The 17,515-nt window shown below is 38.2% G+C and overlaps 1 protein-coding gene across 1 annotated transcript in view; it reads right to left on the bottom strand.

Annotated features, from left to right (window-relative positions):
- Positions 1 to 1,124: 1,124 nt before the first annotated feature.
- Positions 1,125 to 17,515, bottom strand: part of LPGAT1 (lysophosphatidylglycerol acyltransferase 1) — a 97,879-nt gene continuing 81,488 nt past the window's right edge. The window contains exons 8-9 of the mRNA XM_025395477.1: positions 8,752 to 8,858; positions 1,125 to 7,830 (exon numbers count right to left, since the gene is read on the bottom strand). Coding sequence (XP_025251262.1) covers positions 7,679 to 7,830; positions 8,752 to 8,858 — 259 coding nt within the window. The 3' untranslated portion in view covers positions 1,125 to 7,678. The remainder of the gene's footprint in view (positions 7,831 to 8,751; positions 8,859 to 17,515) is intronic.

Here is a 17,515-nt window from a genome sequence, read left to right as displayed (position 1 = left end):
TGAACCTATGCCATAAGAAGTCTTGGTACCTTCTACTTCTCTGAGTCCCGAGCTGCCATTGCTGTCACTGTCCCACACTAAATATATCAGAATTCAATACAGCCAATGCAGGCCCAAATGCACCATTTCTGATGCCATCCTTTGTCCTTACTGAAACATGCATAAATCAGAGAAAGACAAAAAGTCTGATTGTGGGCTAAGATTCCTTGATTGAAAGAAGCTTCTGTGTCATCAATATTTTGAATTGTCCCTTTGTTTGTTACCCTGGAGGGGCATCCCTACTGGCTAAGGTATGCCTTTGCCTTTCCTCCGTAAAGTGGGCAGTTATCTGAAATGGGAGGTGGGATCTTTTACAGGTGAGTTCCCAGGGAAGGCACTCTTAGGTCAGAGTTCTCATGGAAGTTGATTTCTTCCTTGGAAGTCTTTGTGCATCAAGGATGTGTGTACCTGTTTGTGGACAGCAGCCTCTGGTCTTCCTTTTGTCCTCTAACACTCCTGGCTTCCTCTTCCTAGCACTCCAAGTTCTTCTGATCTCTCCACTTCTAGGTACCTATTTGCGTTTCCCTCAAATGTCCATCAGCTGGTCCTGATACAGTGTCCACTGGTAAGAAACTGAAGGTAAGACCCCTTTCAGGGAGTTTTTCCATCAAAAATGAAACAAAGGAATAAAGATGCAACCACTGATATTTTAAGGGAAGTATCCTAGTGCCAGGTTTTTTCAATGACACCACACAGACAGCTGCTACAATCAAAGAATGGCTGAGTGTTCTCTTGCCTTGGGTAAGTGAACAGTGAGAACTTTACCATCTCCATCTCCAGTGCTCCCACACCCAAAAGGCAAAAAGTATTCCAGAGTGGGGCACTAAAATCTTTCCAGGCAAAAACTCAGAAATGAGCTCTGTGATATGCTCCCTGCTCACCAGTAGAAAATATTGTTCCAGTTTCTTCCTTTGTACCTACTAGAGAGTGCTTTTCTGATTATGAAAGGGGCCCATCTCATTTCCAGCGGTTAGCCAACCCTCCTCCCATGTTCCATGTGTGTGCCTGTTTCTATGTGATCTGAACTGTTGAGACTTGGTTTATGTTACTCAAGCCTCTAAGAGTTAAGAACAAGGTTACCCAGATCCTGAGAGGTAAAAATTTATTGATTTCTATCATATCAGCATGTTATGACATGGTCACGCCTGCTCATACAGCTGACTTCTTAGAGCCAAAAGAGAATTTTTTTCCTTTTAAAAATACAGTTGTTCAGCAGGAAAAAACATTTTAAAAACAAGCATTTTCATATTAAGTGGAAATTAAAAACAATGGCTTCCCCCTCCGCCAACTCATGAGGAATAGGGCTGGTCAGCAACAGATCTCTGAGTGCCTCCAATTTGTTTTCAGGCCTCTGTCCCCAGTCTGTTCCTTGTCTTCCACAGAAAGTAGTTCCAGGGGAAAAAGAAATTAGAATCTCACCAAAACAGCAGCCTAAATACAGATAGAAAAATAAGAGGTAGACACAACTGTAACGATTTAACTCATTTGGTAGACTGTGCAAGATATTTTAATATTTAAAATTTTCAGTGGGATCAAATAAGGTCTACAAATACCTAAACAATTGATGTTTTAAATGCTAACATCTTAGAGATGCCTATACCACAGTTTACTTAGCTTTGAGAAATGAAAGTATAAAGCTGACTTTAGAAATATGCAAGCTTCCCATGTATTTCAGTAAACATTTTCTTTCTATCACATTCTTCAAAATCAAAAGTTCGCTGTGTAGGACTGACATTAATGCTTTTCCTACCCTTTAAAGCCCTTGCCAAGGTCAGTGATAGGAATTTCCTGAGTTCAGCAAGTACATAACTATGAGAAGTTTATTCAACACTAATAGTTAAGAAAAAAAGGATGGGGCAGTGGTGTGCTGGATACAGCCCCTACTGGCTCCCAAGAGCCAATGGTTACATTTTAGAATTTTGCCTGCAGTTGTTAAGCATTGGTTATTAAAATTGAATCATATAAATTTACAACTAATGTTAAAGCTAAAAGTGGTTTCGGCTTAATAAGTCTAATATGTACTATGATAAGAAACAGTTTTAACAGTAGAGCACATATCAGATTGAATGACAATAAATTCATTGGGAAATGAGTTAGATTAGGACGGTCTGCTGTTTTTCAAATCATGGTTGAAATACAATCAATCATAGGTTGACTGTAGTAGTTCAGCAAAAAGCAATTAAGCATCCTTTTAAAAAAGCATTTTAGTTCTTTCCTGAGCTGGATACAGCCCCTACTGGCTCCCAAGAGCCAATGGTTACATTTTAGAATTTTGCCTGCAGTTGTTAAGCATTGGTTATTAAAATTGAATCATATATACACAGTATACTTGAGACATATATATCTCAAGTATACTGTGAGAATCAATTGGCTATATGGGATTTACAATAAAGTATTTATATCTTATTATTTGTTAATTGTGTTATATGTTCTTGCTATCAGCAAAATTTGTAACAAACATGTACAGCTGAATACATAATTTCTTCCCAGAAGAGTGGACTGCTAAACATTTACCAGCACACCACTGGATTGGGAGAATGGGGAGAAAGGGGGAAATATTTTTAAACCAAAGAAGGAAGTCTGATGTTTTTTCATTTGGTTTTTCAGTTTGCTTTCAGCATCCAACTGCCACAGTGAGCTTTAAGTACCTGCCTGCAGATGTTAATGCCCAAATAGCTCTGGTAAAACACACATGCCCTCTCCCCACTACTAAGAATTAAAAGCACTTTACTTGAAAAAAATCAACTTTATTTTTTCTAGGTTTAAAAAAAATAGAACCAGCTATTAATTTTTGTTGAGAAAATGCTTCTTTTGGTGTTCACGTCTAAACTTCTGAAAAGGTGATCTGGTTACTAAAATCACCCCAAATGCATTCATAAACCAGATCCACGTGTGACCAGCCCTTTACAAAAATTAATTACAGTTGCCACAGCCTTTACATTCATTCTTATCACACGTTACAACATGCAGATAACACAAAGAAAGGTCAACAAGCTGAAGTAAACATTACAGCATCAGGAAAATGAAAACCCATCTGTATAAAATAAATACAATTTTGTAATAATTGTAAAGAAAATGAAAGCACTTAATAAAAATAATGGCAGTTGAATGTATAACTGTTTCATCACTCAATCATAAAATAAGTTACTGTAAAATGCATAGACTCCTTACACGTAAAGAATGTGTGCATCACAGTCATGTGTTCAACAGTTTTACACAATAAAAATAAAGCCATTCAAGATATGTGTGCATACTTTGCAACTAGAATACACTTAAAAAACGTTTGCTCTTTAAACTGTCTTAAAAAAATATTAAATGTAAAAACCCTCAGATGGAAATTTTGCAGAAAAACCCATATTTTATCTTCCATATGGCTACAGTCACCCTTCCCCAACAGTTCAGCACCCTCAGCTTATTCCCAGGGTCCAGTTCCTAATTGTTGGGGAGTGGTGCAAAATGATTACAATAAAGCACCAACCAATGACTGCTCCAGAGAATACCCAGCCCCTCTGTGATCTGGAAATCTCTAACTTAGATGGTTTTGGTCCCAAACATAATAGTCTCTACCCTTCCTGCTGCCCACTGCTGCTTTTGACTTTGTTCTTCATGTTAACAGATATAAGGCTCATAGCACTGCAGAGCAAAAGAACCTAACAAACCATTTTTATCCATCCTCTGTGGACCAGAGCTGAACACACTCATAATGGTAACTCTGGAGTAAAGTCCTGTGTAATGACTTCAAAAAAAGAACAAAAAAACAATTAACTCTTCCTACTCAGTAGTGCAAATAAAACATTTTCTTTTCAAATATAAAAATAATCCAAGAAGACTATCCATGATTAAAGGCTACTCTGTAGGATTAGCCAGGTCCAACTAGTTCAGAAGAGTCTTTAGGGAAGTGATTGTCAAAAAACACTCAGACAAATCCACAAGAAGTGAGCAACATGAGCAAAGAATGAGGAGGCATTCTTAACATGAATCCAAGACAGTAATGCTTGAATAATGCTCCCAGGTTTACATTTGGTGATTTCAGATTTCATTTTCATAAAAAGGCTTGAGAACAATGCCAATACTGTCAACTATTGATTATTCAGGGATGCTTTTCTAACCCGTAGATTATTCAGGCTTCTGTATTTACTCTTCCTGATAGCTATTTGTCTTTCCATATAATTTCACTACTCATTAACAGTCATAAATATATAGGCAAAAAACCCCTAAGAAACAACTTACACCATTTAATTAGTAAGCATCCCTAGAAAAAAAAATGAGTCTGATGAGAATAAGAATTCAAACTCCTAAATAAAAGTAATTTTTGATTTACCTATCATTTATTACCAGATTATCTATCCAGAAATTAATCTAGTAATCCTTCCTTTACAGTGGAAAGTTAAGGATTGGTTGTAATATTAAAGACTAATATGATAGATCTGAACTCACAGCTATCTTCTTTTTTAATACACTTTTGGAATTCTCAGTGAATTTGTTTGCTTACCCAACACATTATTTTCCGTTCTGTAATTTTTCTTTACTTTCCGTTACTTATAGGTCTCTCTGCCATTTAAGTATAGTTCACCACCAATAATTGTTTCTGAAGTTAAGGGTGATCTGCTGGCTTGGTCACTTTTGTAGTGACTGGACCTGCCTGTGGTCATGCAGATCTCCAATCACTGTAACTCATCAGTACCAAGATTCCAGTAATGGATTCTCAACCTTGTCTGCCCTGGGAATCTAGGCAGTCTAGCCAAGACCAAGAAGAGCTGAGCTTCTACAAGCTACTGATATAAAACTGGCATAGTTTTATTTTTTTTCCTCTTGACAAAATATATACACTTTAAACGTCCTTTCATCTCCCTTCACAAAGTACAAATTAGGAATTTTTCTTCAGTTTTGTACAGTGGCATATTGCTGCTTCCCCAAATTGCCATATAAGAACACTGATTCTCTCTTTACCTTCTCTAGTGCAAGCAGAAGAACTCCAGTTACTGATAAGGAAAGCACTACCAATGCTTTCAAACATATTTTGCAAACAGAAGAGAGAGAACATGTTAAATAATCAAAGAGGGATAGGGCACATCAAATACACATCTATTTACAACTCACAAAAATATTTTCAAAAATTAACTCACATATCTATTGGTATTTGCCACCCTGGAGACTGTGAAAATGATACTGCACTTGAAAAGTAAAGCATCTTATAGGATAGTTTAATGTGTACAGTATATTTAACAATATCATGTTCCTTTGGAGCACAGTGATGTCAAAAGTGGCCCTCAGCCACATTTATGTATGCATGTTCGCATTTATTTTTGGATAGGAGAACTGGTCACTCTACCCTGTGGCTTGCTGTAGCAATGAGGAAAAGGTCTGTCAGCTAGGACTGTGCACGCTGTCTTTGACAGTGAGCAACTTCTCCCCCAGATGGTTGACTAATCCCTCAAGTGAACAATTTCATTTCATCCAGTAATTTAGTGGTGCTTGCTGGGCCTCAAACAGAAGCATCATTAAGCTTCTATTGGGCTTTCTGTCATCATCCATACCTCTAAATTGAGATTGGTTTCACTTATTCACTGTCACTGTAGAACACATAACGAAATGCTTAGATTTCAAAAAAATTGCATTTTATAACAACCAGTCCCCAAACCAAACACATTAACACTGTCTTCTGCATTTTACCAGTGGTAGTATAATATTCAATGAGGTATTTCAGTTAATGCATCATTCTCTTTCACATACGCACTGAGCTATCCTAAATATGAAGCTGCTCTGGGCTTTTATTTGGTGTTGCTTTACCTTTCCCACATAACTGGGGAAAACTCATATCTTCTCTGTGTTTTTGGTTTATTTAAAAATAGAAAACATTAACCTTTTTTTGTTTAATAGCCTACTTCTCAAAATTGTTATCTGTGTGATTAGTGACAACGGGGGAATCTACAACACTCATATCACAGTAAACGACCACTGACTTACTAGGATCTTAATAGTCTTACAATCCAAAACAAAAACCCTACTCATCTCACTGATGCAGTACCAGCACTTTTGGAGAAGGGTGTGGTTCTCTTATGAGGTAAATTGTACAAACATAGCAATGTATTTCTATAAAATGTTTTCTAGAAATAGAAACTTGACTTTACCCTCTTCAAAAGCAACTGGAGGCTGGGCGCAGTGGCTCACGCCTGTAATCCTAGCATTTTGGGAGGCCGAGGCAGGTGGATCACCTGAGGTCAGGAGTTCGAGGTCAGCCTGGCCAACACGGTGAAACCCCGTCTCTACTAAAAGTTCAAAAATTAGCAGGGCACGATGGTGGGTGTCTGTAGTCCCAGCCACTCGGGAGGCTGAGGCAGGAGAATCGCTCGAACCCGGGAGGCAGAGACTGCAGTGAGCTGAGATCATGCCACTGCACTACAGTCTGGGCGACAGAGTAAGATTCTGTCTTTAAAAAAAAAAAAAAAAAGAAAAGAAAAAGCAACTGGAAGAGATTGGGGGAGCCTTTTGTGCTGGTCTCTTTCCTAATTACACTCACCCTGACAGGGCAGCTCCTTGATGTGATGATTCAACAGACCACTGTCTGCACAGGTCCTTGGGGTGCCACAGGAGAACCAGTCACCATTATAAGCCACTAGCTCTTATTTTTCTATAAACTAGCCTATTTCCCCTTAAACTGATCATTTAAATGTTCTATATTAATCTGTTTCAACCATCCCCAAATGCATTTAGTGCCAATGTCAAAATGGAAAAAATAAAGCCTCTGAGCTGCAACAGAGGCATCACGTCAGGGTGGTGTCCAAGGCAGGATGGTGCTGGAGAGCATCGGCAGGCAAATAAACACACAGAGACAAGACAGTTCTCGAGAACCTCACACACTGCTATGCTCCCATTTGTTTTCAGGCTGTATTACTAATTCTTTGCTATATCTGCATCTCAAAAAAGTGCATTTTGTAAAATTACCAATTTATGATATGCCTCTGATACAAAATGAGAAATCAGATAAGGAAAAGCACGAGTGCATGTAAACACAGTGTTGGATCGAGCTAGCCTTTGTAAAGAACACATCCAGTACCAGAAGGGGTCCAGTGGACACTGCTTTTCCCCCAGAGAATGTCAACAATGTACCTCAGTTAGCTGTTGAAGACTGGAGTTTGTTACTGCAAATGACAGAGAAAGAGTTCTTCGCGAGGTGCCAACCAGCTCCCCTCAAGGTTACTGAGTTGGTGGAAATGTGGGCGTTCTAGAGTACTGCCCTAATATAGACTACAGGTAAGAGGGATGAATATACCTTTCTGGGCTTCAACTAAATTGTCAAGTGTAACTGGTGGCAACAGAATTTCTCTCAGATAGTCTTCTAGGATGATTTTATGATTTCCTCTTCTCCAAATGTGATGTTTGCTTAAATATGTGATAGAGTGTATCTTTTTAAAACATGTTCTTAAAATATATTAGCAGGTCATTATATTACTAATCCTCATTTTAGTAGAGTTTTAAAATATCCCAAAGGGGGATAAATACTAATCCATCCATTGAATTTCTTTTGCTTTTTTTTTTTTTTTTTTAAATATATTCTGATTTGCACATGTAAAATAATGCACACTTATGAAAGAAAGTCTCAACTCCTATGGTGACCTTGACAAGTCCACGTCAATTCCTAAAACAGGCAATGGTAAAAATACTGAATGATGTTGTACCACATATAGCCTGACAAAAATGCAAAAGACTGTATGAGAAATATCCACATGTTGCTGAGGGTCATCTCCCTGGAAACAGCTTCCTTATGGCCCTTGGAAGGTGGAAAAGCTCCTAAAAGACAAGATAGAAATATTAGCTTGTTTTACTCTGTAGCGGTAGGTCTCCTGGAATAAAAGTTGAATATTAGCTTAACTAGAGTTGTACATGTGTGTGTTAAAGCACCTTCAGTGACTTTCCAGGGCCCCAGAGGAGAGATTTTACTTGAAATATAATTTCCATACTACCTAGCCCCTTCTTGCATCTGAGCCTCCGCTTTTTCTCTGCCTGCAATGCTCTCCTCCTCCACTTAGTGAATAGCTGGCTCATGTGCATCCTTTCCATATCAGAAAAAATACTCCCCTTCCCATCTCTGTTTATTTCCTTCCTGGAACTTTTCCCAATTGGTCATGATCCCGATTCTCTTTCTTTCTGCAGACGTGTTTGCCACATCTCCCACTGGAATATAATCTGCATGAGAACAGGCACTCTAGCTGCCTTGTCTCTGCTGGATCCCTAGAGATTCCCACAGTGGTCAGGACCCAGGATTATGTGAGATTGATATGAAATAATTTCTGAAATAGCATACTTTATGCTGATTCCTCTATTTACAAATTGTTTTTTGTCAAAAAAGTAGTTGTATAACACTGACATTATTTTCAAAAGGCAATATGCTTTATGAAATATATCTTAATAATAAAAGAAATACAAAGTAAACAGATGTATTTAAATTCGTTTCTGGAAAGGAATGCTAGATCACTTCATAGAGCAATATTACCTAAGGTCATCGTGATAACACTCTTCAGCATTTCAAATAGTCTTTGTCCTTACTGATAATCCTCAGGGTAAGCTGATTCATGAGGGGATTTGCTTCTCACAAGCAATTTACGGAGTGCATTTTCAAGTTTCAACATCTAATATGCAAACAGCTTTCTTTAAGAGAGGCTTCCATTATTGTTGCTATAATTTAGCAACTATTTAAAGGTTACTGTGTACCTGTTTCATAAAAATATGATAAGAGGTCTTCTTTTTCAACAAACCGTTGATAGAGCCAAGTGGTAAGGTCATCAGTTTCCAGGGGTACATCTTTAATTGGAAAGATCCTTTTAAGGGTTAGAAGAAAAGAACAAAAACTACTTTAATTCAGAAGTCAAAGTTATTCAGAACCACAACTTATGATGAAAAGCTGAATAAAATTGTGTTATCATCTTCTGCTTTAGCAAGGGTTGGTTTCTTCAGCTTTTCAGGTATCTTGGTTATTAAAAATTGTTGACTATACAACAGAGTTCATTTATGCATTCATTCAAACATTTACTAGCCTACTATGTTAGGTCCAGTGTTAGATGCTGAAAACATACTATTAAATTACATTATATCTATGAATAACTACAGAGAATAACTATGTCTTCCCATGTTTGTGGGTTTAAGTAGAAATGGTATTTAGAACAGACGAAGTTTTAAAATGCAGTTAAATCAGGATGTTCAGTCATTTAGTTAAATGTCAGGCAATGTTCTTTTGGTGGGAAAGTCTGAGAAGCACAGAGACTCAGCCCAAATTGGTAATATTAGTAGTATCAGAGAAATTGCTTTCATGAATGGGGTAACTTTTACTGGTTGGGAGTGGCTACTGGAACAGTATTCTCAAGACCTGAGACCATGTCCTAACTCACCAGGAAACACTATTGTGATTCATGATACCCATGGACTGAGAGGGGACAGGCAGCATGAGGACTACGTATTTGCTGACCTTGAAAAATAGTTTTATTTTTTGTTTTCCAATTTAGTGGGGGATTTTATTTTGTCCCCTTTATCAAAGGTATAAAGGCACACAGTTTAAAAAGTCAGCAAAAAACATATTTGTATGAAAAAATGGGAGTCCTGTCCCTCTTCCCTTCATTTCTGCCCTCCCCAGAATTGATTATCGCCTTTTTCAGCTGATTATCTTGGTATTTATCACCATGCTTCTTCTTTTCTAGGCCTTCTCTACTGACTTCCCACTATGGAAGATGAGGATGAAGTTCTTTCCTCTTCCTATTCCCATAACATATGCACATTCTTCCCATCTTCCCAATACAGTTGTAGAGTAATTTCAGTTAGCTCAATATTAAGCATTTATATTAATATAATCATGTAAATATATTCATTGCTAAGTCACGGAGTAAATCATGGCTACTTTTCCTTTCTTTACCAATTTTTTATTTTCCCTGGATTGAGCAATTATGTATCATTTTTCATTTTGCTTAATTTTCCATGTACATGTAACAAATTCAACCATAAGCTCTCAGACAATTGTCTATAATCAATGTTCTAAATCAGGTTTATAAGTTTTTTTTTGAAGGGCCAAACAGAAGATATTCTACGCTTTGCAGGTATGAAAATAAATAAAATTTAAAAGCTATTGGAATCCCCAAAACACTTTAAATCTTGAGAGAGATGTGACCTTGATCTGAGTCACGTAGCATGTAGTTGCAACTTCTGCTTCTTATAGATTAATTCTCCTCCTCATTGTTCTTGTTCTGTAAATGACTAGGAGACACCAAAGATCAGACCTCCTGCCCTTCTAATCTCTGACCTTTGTTATAGATTAACCACCTCCTTTATTGTCCTGTACCTAACTCAGACCAGATGGTACAAAAGACCTCATGATGGTGACACCTTCGGTGTGGAATGCTAAATATACCTTTCCAGAAAGAAAAAGACCACCTTGCCCAATCAGATCACTGTAACTATGCATTAAACCTTATGTAGAAAGGTGTTGAAATTTTGTTAAGCTTCCCTAAACCTTGTCTATATAAACAACCCCAAACTTCTACACTTTGGAATACTGACTTCCAATTTTTGGAATCTGTGCTTCCTGGGTGGCTGTCCTCAAGCTTTGTGCTCTAATAATCTCTACATTTGACATATTTCCTGAATCTTATTTAAAGTTGACACAAGCTATACTATCTCTGTCACAACTACTCAATTCTGTCTTTGTAGTATGAAAGCAGCCAGAGACAATGTATAAACAATACACAGTAACTGTGTTCAAATAAAATTTTATTTAAAAAACAGGCAGTGGGCAGGCAGACGTGTGGTCTAAATCTTTCTCCTAAGCAATCCCCTTGCATCAGACATCCTTTCAATTTCACCTTCCTAAAGAAATTTCACCCAGATGCTGCCTGTAGTCTCACATTAGGAGGTCCCTTCACCATTGTCCTGGTGAGTCCCTGCACTCCTAAATCGAACAGAATGTTAACTATACCTCATGTCTTTCTCTTTCACTGATTACTTTTGATGAGGACATCCTTTAGCAGTTTCTTGAGAAAGAGCACTTGAAATCTTGGATGTCTGTCAATGTCTTTTTTCTGTCCTCAAACTTGGTTGATAGTTTGGTTAGATATAGGATTCGAGGTTAAAAATCATTTTCTTCCATCTCTTATCTTTCTGACCTCCTTTCTGGGAGATTTCTTATTTAACTTCTAAATGTTTTATGGCATTTTAATTTCCTTTATTTTATTTTATTTTTATTTTGCTTTTTCACTTTTTTTCTTTTTATAAATTAATAAATTGCTCACACTCAGGTCTTCTTAATTTTTAAGAGCTCTTATTGTTCTGAGTGTTTCTTTTTTATAGTATGCTATTATTGTTTTATTGTTACAATATCTTATGTTTATCATACGTTTTTAAAATTATAATGGAAATTTTTAAACATTTGCAAGAGGAGAGAAAAAGGTTAATGAACCCCCATGTACTATTAGGAATTCTAGAAGCAGACCTTGCCCTGTGTAGTCTGGTCCTCCATGTCACCTTCTTGTGTTTGCTTTAGTCTTTATCTTTCAAGAGTTCAGGTCTGTTAGATTATTAGTTATCTGACATTCTTTGTTGTTCCATCACATTTACAGATACGGGACTGAATGGCTGATTAAAAGCTCTCAGTTTATGAGTGGAGTCTGTTGCCTGTTTACCCTCACTGAGGATTATCTTGGCTGGGCCATTTAAATTGGTCTCTTCTCTTAAACTTACCCGCTTCCCCAAAGAAAGATCCTCTGATTTCCTGCTTAGAGAGTGAAGGCCCGATTGCTAGCTTTCTGGTAACCAGTGAAATAAGAGGGCTGGGAATCTTAGCACTCAGCACACTGACATCACTTCACCATGCTGTTTTCATTATGGGACCTCTGCCTCAGTTGTATTTGTTGTTCCTCAGTCCACAGAGCCCCTATTTCCCTCTCCAGAGTAAGCCTCCAATGTTTGCCAGGGTAGGGAAAAATAATTACCCAGCTGTGGGATATAGGGTAGGGGTTGGGGTATCTGCATTCTTCTTAAACAGATTTCAACCAGTCTTCCCAAGTTTAGTAATGCTTTCAACCTCATTTCCACAGGTGCTGATGCTGCCAGACTTTTGGAAGTTCTATGGTACAAGTTGGCTTATGGCTTTCCCACAGCTGGCTTGGGGTTCTGTTATGTTATTTACTGCTCGTTCTTTTTTCCAACTTCCCAACTTTTGCTGCCATTGTCTTTCAGACTATTCTCATCTTTGTGGGTTTACACCTTTAAAAACCCATTTAGTGTTATTTTATGGGGGTTTTAGGAAAGCAGGAAGTAGACATGAGTCCAATCTACTATGTCTTTTGAAAAGTTCACCTGTTATTTCTGAAAGATCTAAAATGATTTGCTATCTTTGGCCAGGGCCTACCACTTGTCATTCTTAAAAGGGCCTCCATTGCTATTTTGGGTTTAGGCAAAATGATTGTTGGTTACTTACTAGGGGTTTGAAAATTATAATGATGCATACCAGCATAAAAACATTTCAGGCCAGGCGCAGTGGCTCACATCTGTAATCCCAGCACTTTGGGAGGCCAAGGCGGGTGGATCACAAGGTCTGGAGTTCAAGACCAGCCTGGCCAAGATGGTGAAACCCTGTCTCTACTAAAAATACAAAAACTAGCTGGGCATGGCAGGTGCCTGTAATCCCAGCTACTAGGTAGGCTGAGGCAGAGAACTGCTTGAACCCGGGAGGCAGAGGTTGCAGTAAGCCAAGATGGCGCCACTGCACTCCAGCCCGGGTGACAGAGTGAGACTCAGTCTCGAAAAAAAAGGCCTGGCACAGTGGCTCAAGCCTGTAATCCCACCTTTGGGAAGCCAAGGCGGGTGGATCACGAGGTCAGGAGATCGAGACCATCCTGGCTAACACAGTGAAACCCTGTCTCTACTAAAAATACAAAAGAATTAGCCGGGCGTGGCGGCGTGTGCCTGTAGTCCCAGTTACTTGGGAGGCTGAGACAGAAGAATTGCTCAAACCCGGGAGGTGAAGGTTGCAGTGAGCCGGGATCACACCACTGCACTCCAGCCTGGGTGACAGAGCGAGACTCCGTATCAAAAAAATGAACAAACAAACAAAAAAACAAAAAAACAAACAAAAAACATTTAAAAAAATTCTATAGTATAGTCAGAACACGAAGTTTAGACCAGCAAATAAATACTGAAAAAATAATCAGAAAAGAATATTACTTATGAATTACATTACAATGATATGTCTTTCTCTTGTTATTTAAACATTTAAATATCAGATTGGAGGAGCATTTTAAAACCGAAATTTAAGTGCGAGTAGACAGAAAAAAAATAGAGGAAAGAAGGAAGGAGTGTGGCATGAAAAATCTATTAAAAATCAATTTGAAAAACACACAGGGCTGGGCATGGTGGCTCACGCCTGTAATCCCAGTACTTTGGCAGACTGAGGTACAAGACTCCATCTCAAAAAAGAAAAAAAAAAAAAAAAAAGGAACTCACCTGCATTTGATTAAAATTTTACTTTCAAAAATTTGAAAGGATGAAAGATAACCAAAATAGAGTTTTATTTACACAGAAATAACTCTCCCACTCTTAATAATCTTCTATCTCCCAAAATACAATACTACATTGCTCTACATCGGTAATATAAAAGCATTTTGGTTGATGAAATATTTTAATGGAGTGGGAGATCCTAAGGTCCAGAAACTTCAAGTTTCAGCTTGCTGCTATAAAATCCCCTATCATCTGCCTCGCGCCTATAATCTCAGCACTTCGGGAGGCCGAGGCGGGTGGATCACGAGGTCAGGAGTTCAAGACCAGCCTGGCCAATATGGTGAAACCCTGTCTTTACTAAAAATACAAAAACTTGCTCGGTGTGGTGGCATGCGCCTGTAATTCCAGCTACTCGGGAAGCTGAAGCAGGAGAATTGCTTGAACCCAGGAGGAGGAGGTTGCAGTGAGCCGAGATTGTGCCACTGTACTCCAGCCTGGGCAATAGAGGGAGACTCCATCTCAAAAAAACAAAACAAAACAAAACAAAAAACAAAAACAAAAAACCAACCCTATCATCCCTTATTATCACAACTTGAATTTACCATTGCTCTGAATAAGCTAACAACAGAAGGATGAATTAAAAAATGTCTTTTTTTTTTTTTTTTTTTTTTTTTTTTTGAGACAGGGTCTCACTCTGTCACTAAGGCTGGAGCGTAGTGGCACAATCACAACTCATGGCAGCCTTGACCTCCTAGGCTCAGGTGATCCTCCCACCTCAGCCCGAGTAGCTGGGACCGCTGGTGCGCGTCATCATGCCCAGCTAATTTCTGTTGTTGTTGTTTTTTTGTAGAGATGGGGTTTCCCCATATTGCCCAGGCTGGTCTCAAACTCCTGGGCTCAAAAGATACACCCTCTTCGGTGTCCCAAAGTGGTGGAATTGAGTGAGCCACTGTGCTCAGTCAACTTTTAAAAAGAGAAAAAATATTGGAAATGCTTATACTACATAAAATCATCCTATGGGTTAGTATTTGTAGCCCTTTTAAGACCTTTACTCCTAAGTAATTGAAAGATCTCTTTCAAAGTAAACATTTTTCCTCTGCATTGTCCAGCTCAGGTTCTGATATGCCTCATTGAGTGAATAGGACTCCATGGCTGAGATTCTCTTCTACAAACTGTTTGCTTTTTTTTTTTTTTTTTTTTCACATGGAGAGTCTTTGCTTTTTAGGCACAATTAAAATAATCCCAGAAGACAGTGTGGCCTAGTGATTAAGAATACAAACTACCAGGCCGGGCGTGGTGGCCCATACCTGTAATCCCAGCACTTTGGGAAGCTGAGGCAGGCAGATCACGAGGTCACGAGTTCGAGACCAGCCTGGCCAACATGGTGAAACCCCGTCCCTACTAAAAATACAAAAATTAGCCAGATGTGGTGGCAGGTGCCTGTAATCCCAGCTACTTGGGAGGCTGAGGCAGGAGAACAGCTTGAAACTAGAAGGTGGAGGTTGCAGTGAGCCGAGATTGTGCCACTGTACTCCAGCCTGGGCAACAAGAGTGAAACTCCATCTCAAAACAAACAAACAAACAAACAAACAAACAAACAAAAAACCCAACAAGCTATTGGACAGACTGCCTGGGGTTGAATCCTGACTCCACCACTTGCCAGTTGTGTGACCTTGGGAAAATTGTTTAACCTCTGTATGACTTACTTCCCTTGTGTTTAAGATGGGGCTAATCATATTACTTATCTTACAAAGTTACATATATACATATACTTGGCATATGGTAAACACTCATACAAATGCTAGTGTTGGTTGTGACGATTAAGTGCCAGATCATTTAAGGCCAGCATTATTGTGCTTCTGGCTTTTTTGGGTTCAGCAATAGTTGTAGTGACTATACTGGATCTGCAGCTGTCATTGGTTTGGCATTCCATGACTATTTTCATATAGTCAGATAATAAAGTCAATACCAAGAATTTAAAAGATGAAGTCATGACAGAGATTCTGAAGATGCTATTAATATCAATATTGATATAATCAGAGGAACAGAGACAAGGAGATAAAATTTCAAATGAAGGGTCTCTACCTAATTAAACAGGTTTATCTTTCCATCTCTTCAAAGGGTAACTTCCATCTTTTGAATTGTAAGAAATGCTCATGTTAGAAAAGACTTCCCAAGAATTTTATTGTCTCCTCTTTGTCCCCCCTACATTTTAACTAAAAATTCCTATGGTGGGAAAGTTATAGGATATAGAAGATCGTAAGTTTGCTTTGATAGGCTACTTCGCTTACAGTGTATATGAAATTCTACAGCACTCAGCCACCAGGCAAACATGTTTCCATGGAAAAATGTTCTGTGTTCACCATATAATGCTAGGCTCACATCTCCTCACCCTGCTGTATCTTGGCTCTTTGGCTGCAAAAAGCCAAACTCCTGTCTCAAGCCACCATCTCCATTTGAAGTGGATTTGAAAAGATGATTAAAAAATAGTTTCATAAAGTGCCTTTTCCTAACTTCTTTTCTAAAAAGTTTCCAGGTATCTGGTTCTATGAAATAGTCATTTACATATAAGGGTTAGGCTCAATTTGAGTCAGTGAATGACTGAATGTCTGCACCTACCAAGGAAGCTTACAATTTTAATTTGCAGTTAAAAGACAAATTAATGCAAATAATGACAATTTTGTTTTTACCTTTCCTATGTTAACACTTTTGTTTTTCTTGTCATATTGCTCTGGTAAGAACCGCTAGTACAGGGCCGGGTGTGGTGCCTCATGCCTGCAATCCCAGCATTTTGGGAGGCTGACGCGGGCGAATCATGAGGTCAGGAGATCGAGACCATCCTGGCTAACACGGTGAAACCCCGTCTCTACCACAAATACAAAAAAATTAGCCGGGCATGGTGGCGGGTGTCTGTAGTCCCTCAGCTACTCGGGAGGCTAAGGCAGGAGAATGGCGTGAACCCAGGAGGTGGAGCCTGCAGTGAGCCGAGATTGTGCCACTGCACTCCAGACTGGGCGACAGAGTGAGACTCTGTCTCAAGAAAAACAACAACAACAACAACAACAAAAAGAACCTTTAGTACAATGTTCAATAGAAGTAGTGATAATAAGCATCCTTCTCTTTCATTCTTAATCTCTCAGGGATAAATATTCAACACAATTAAGTATATTACTTGCTGTAAAATTTATTAGGGATATCATTAATCAGATTAACCTTAATAGAAGAAATTCCCTTCTATTTCCAATTTGCTAAAAGTGTTTTCTTATCATGAATGAGAGTTGCATTTTATTAAAAATTTTTTTATCTATTGAAATGCTTATGTAATATTTCCCTATATTCTGTTAATATGATGAACTACTTTGATTGATTCGAATTTTAAACTAAACTTTCAATCCTAGGATGTATGCTGTCACTATATAACATTACATATTTTAATATATATTGCTGGGTTTTATCTTGCATCTATAACCATGTAAGAGGTCTGCCTGTAAATTTTCCTCTCTTCTAATCTCTTTAGTTCAGGTTTTGGTATCAATGTTATGCTATCCCAATAAAACAAGCTTAGGAAGTATCCTTTCTTCTTCTATGCTCTGGAAGAGTTGTGTTTAATGTCCTTTTACTATTTTGTTTTATTTTTTTTAGAGACGGGGTCTTCCTCTGTTGCCCAGGCTGGTTTCAAAGGATTCTCCTGCCATAGTCTCCTGAGCGGCTGGGAATACAGGTGCACATATATCATACCCAGCTCCTCTTTTTAGTAACTGTAAGATTTGTAGTGATATCCCCCTTTTCATTCTTGATACTGGTAATGTAGTTAATAGTGTTTTCAAAGAAACATAATTTTCTGATATTGCTATTTCTACCATATGTTTGCTATTTCAACATTCTCCTTCATTTTCCCTGCTTTCTACTGTAATTGGATTTAATTTGCTTTTTTTTTCTTGAGATAAATATTTAGATTACTGGTTTTTAGTTTTCTTACTTTCTATAATAATATTAG

Source organism: Theropithecus gelada, chromosome 1 (genome assembly GCF_003255815.1).
Source record: "Theropithecus gelada isolate Dixy chromosome 1, Tgel_1.0, whole genome shotgun sequence".
Classification (NCBI taxonomy): Eukaryota; Metazoa; Chordata; class Mammalia; order Primates; family Cercopithecidae; genus Theropithecus; species Theropithecus gelada.
Note: the sequence above shows the minus strand (reverse complement) of the source record. Positions and strands in the feature narration are given on the sequence as shown.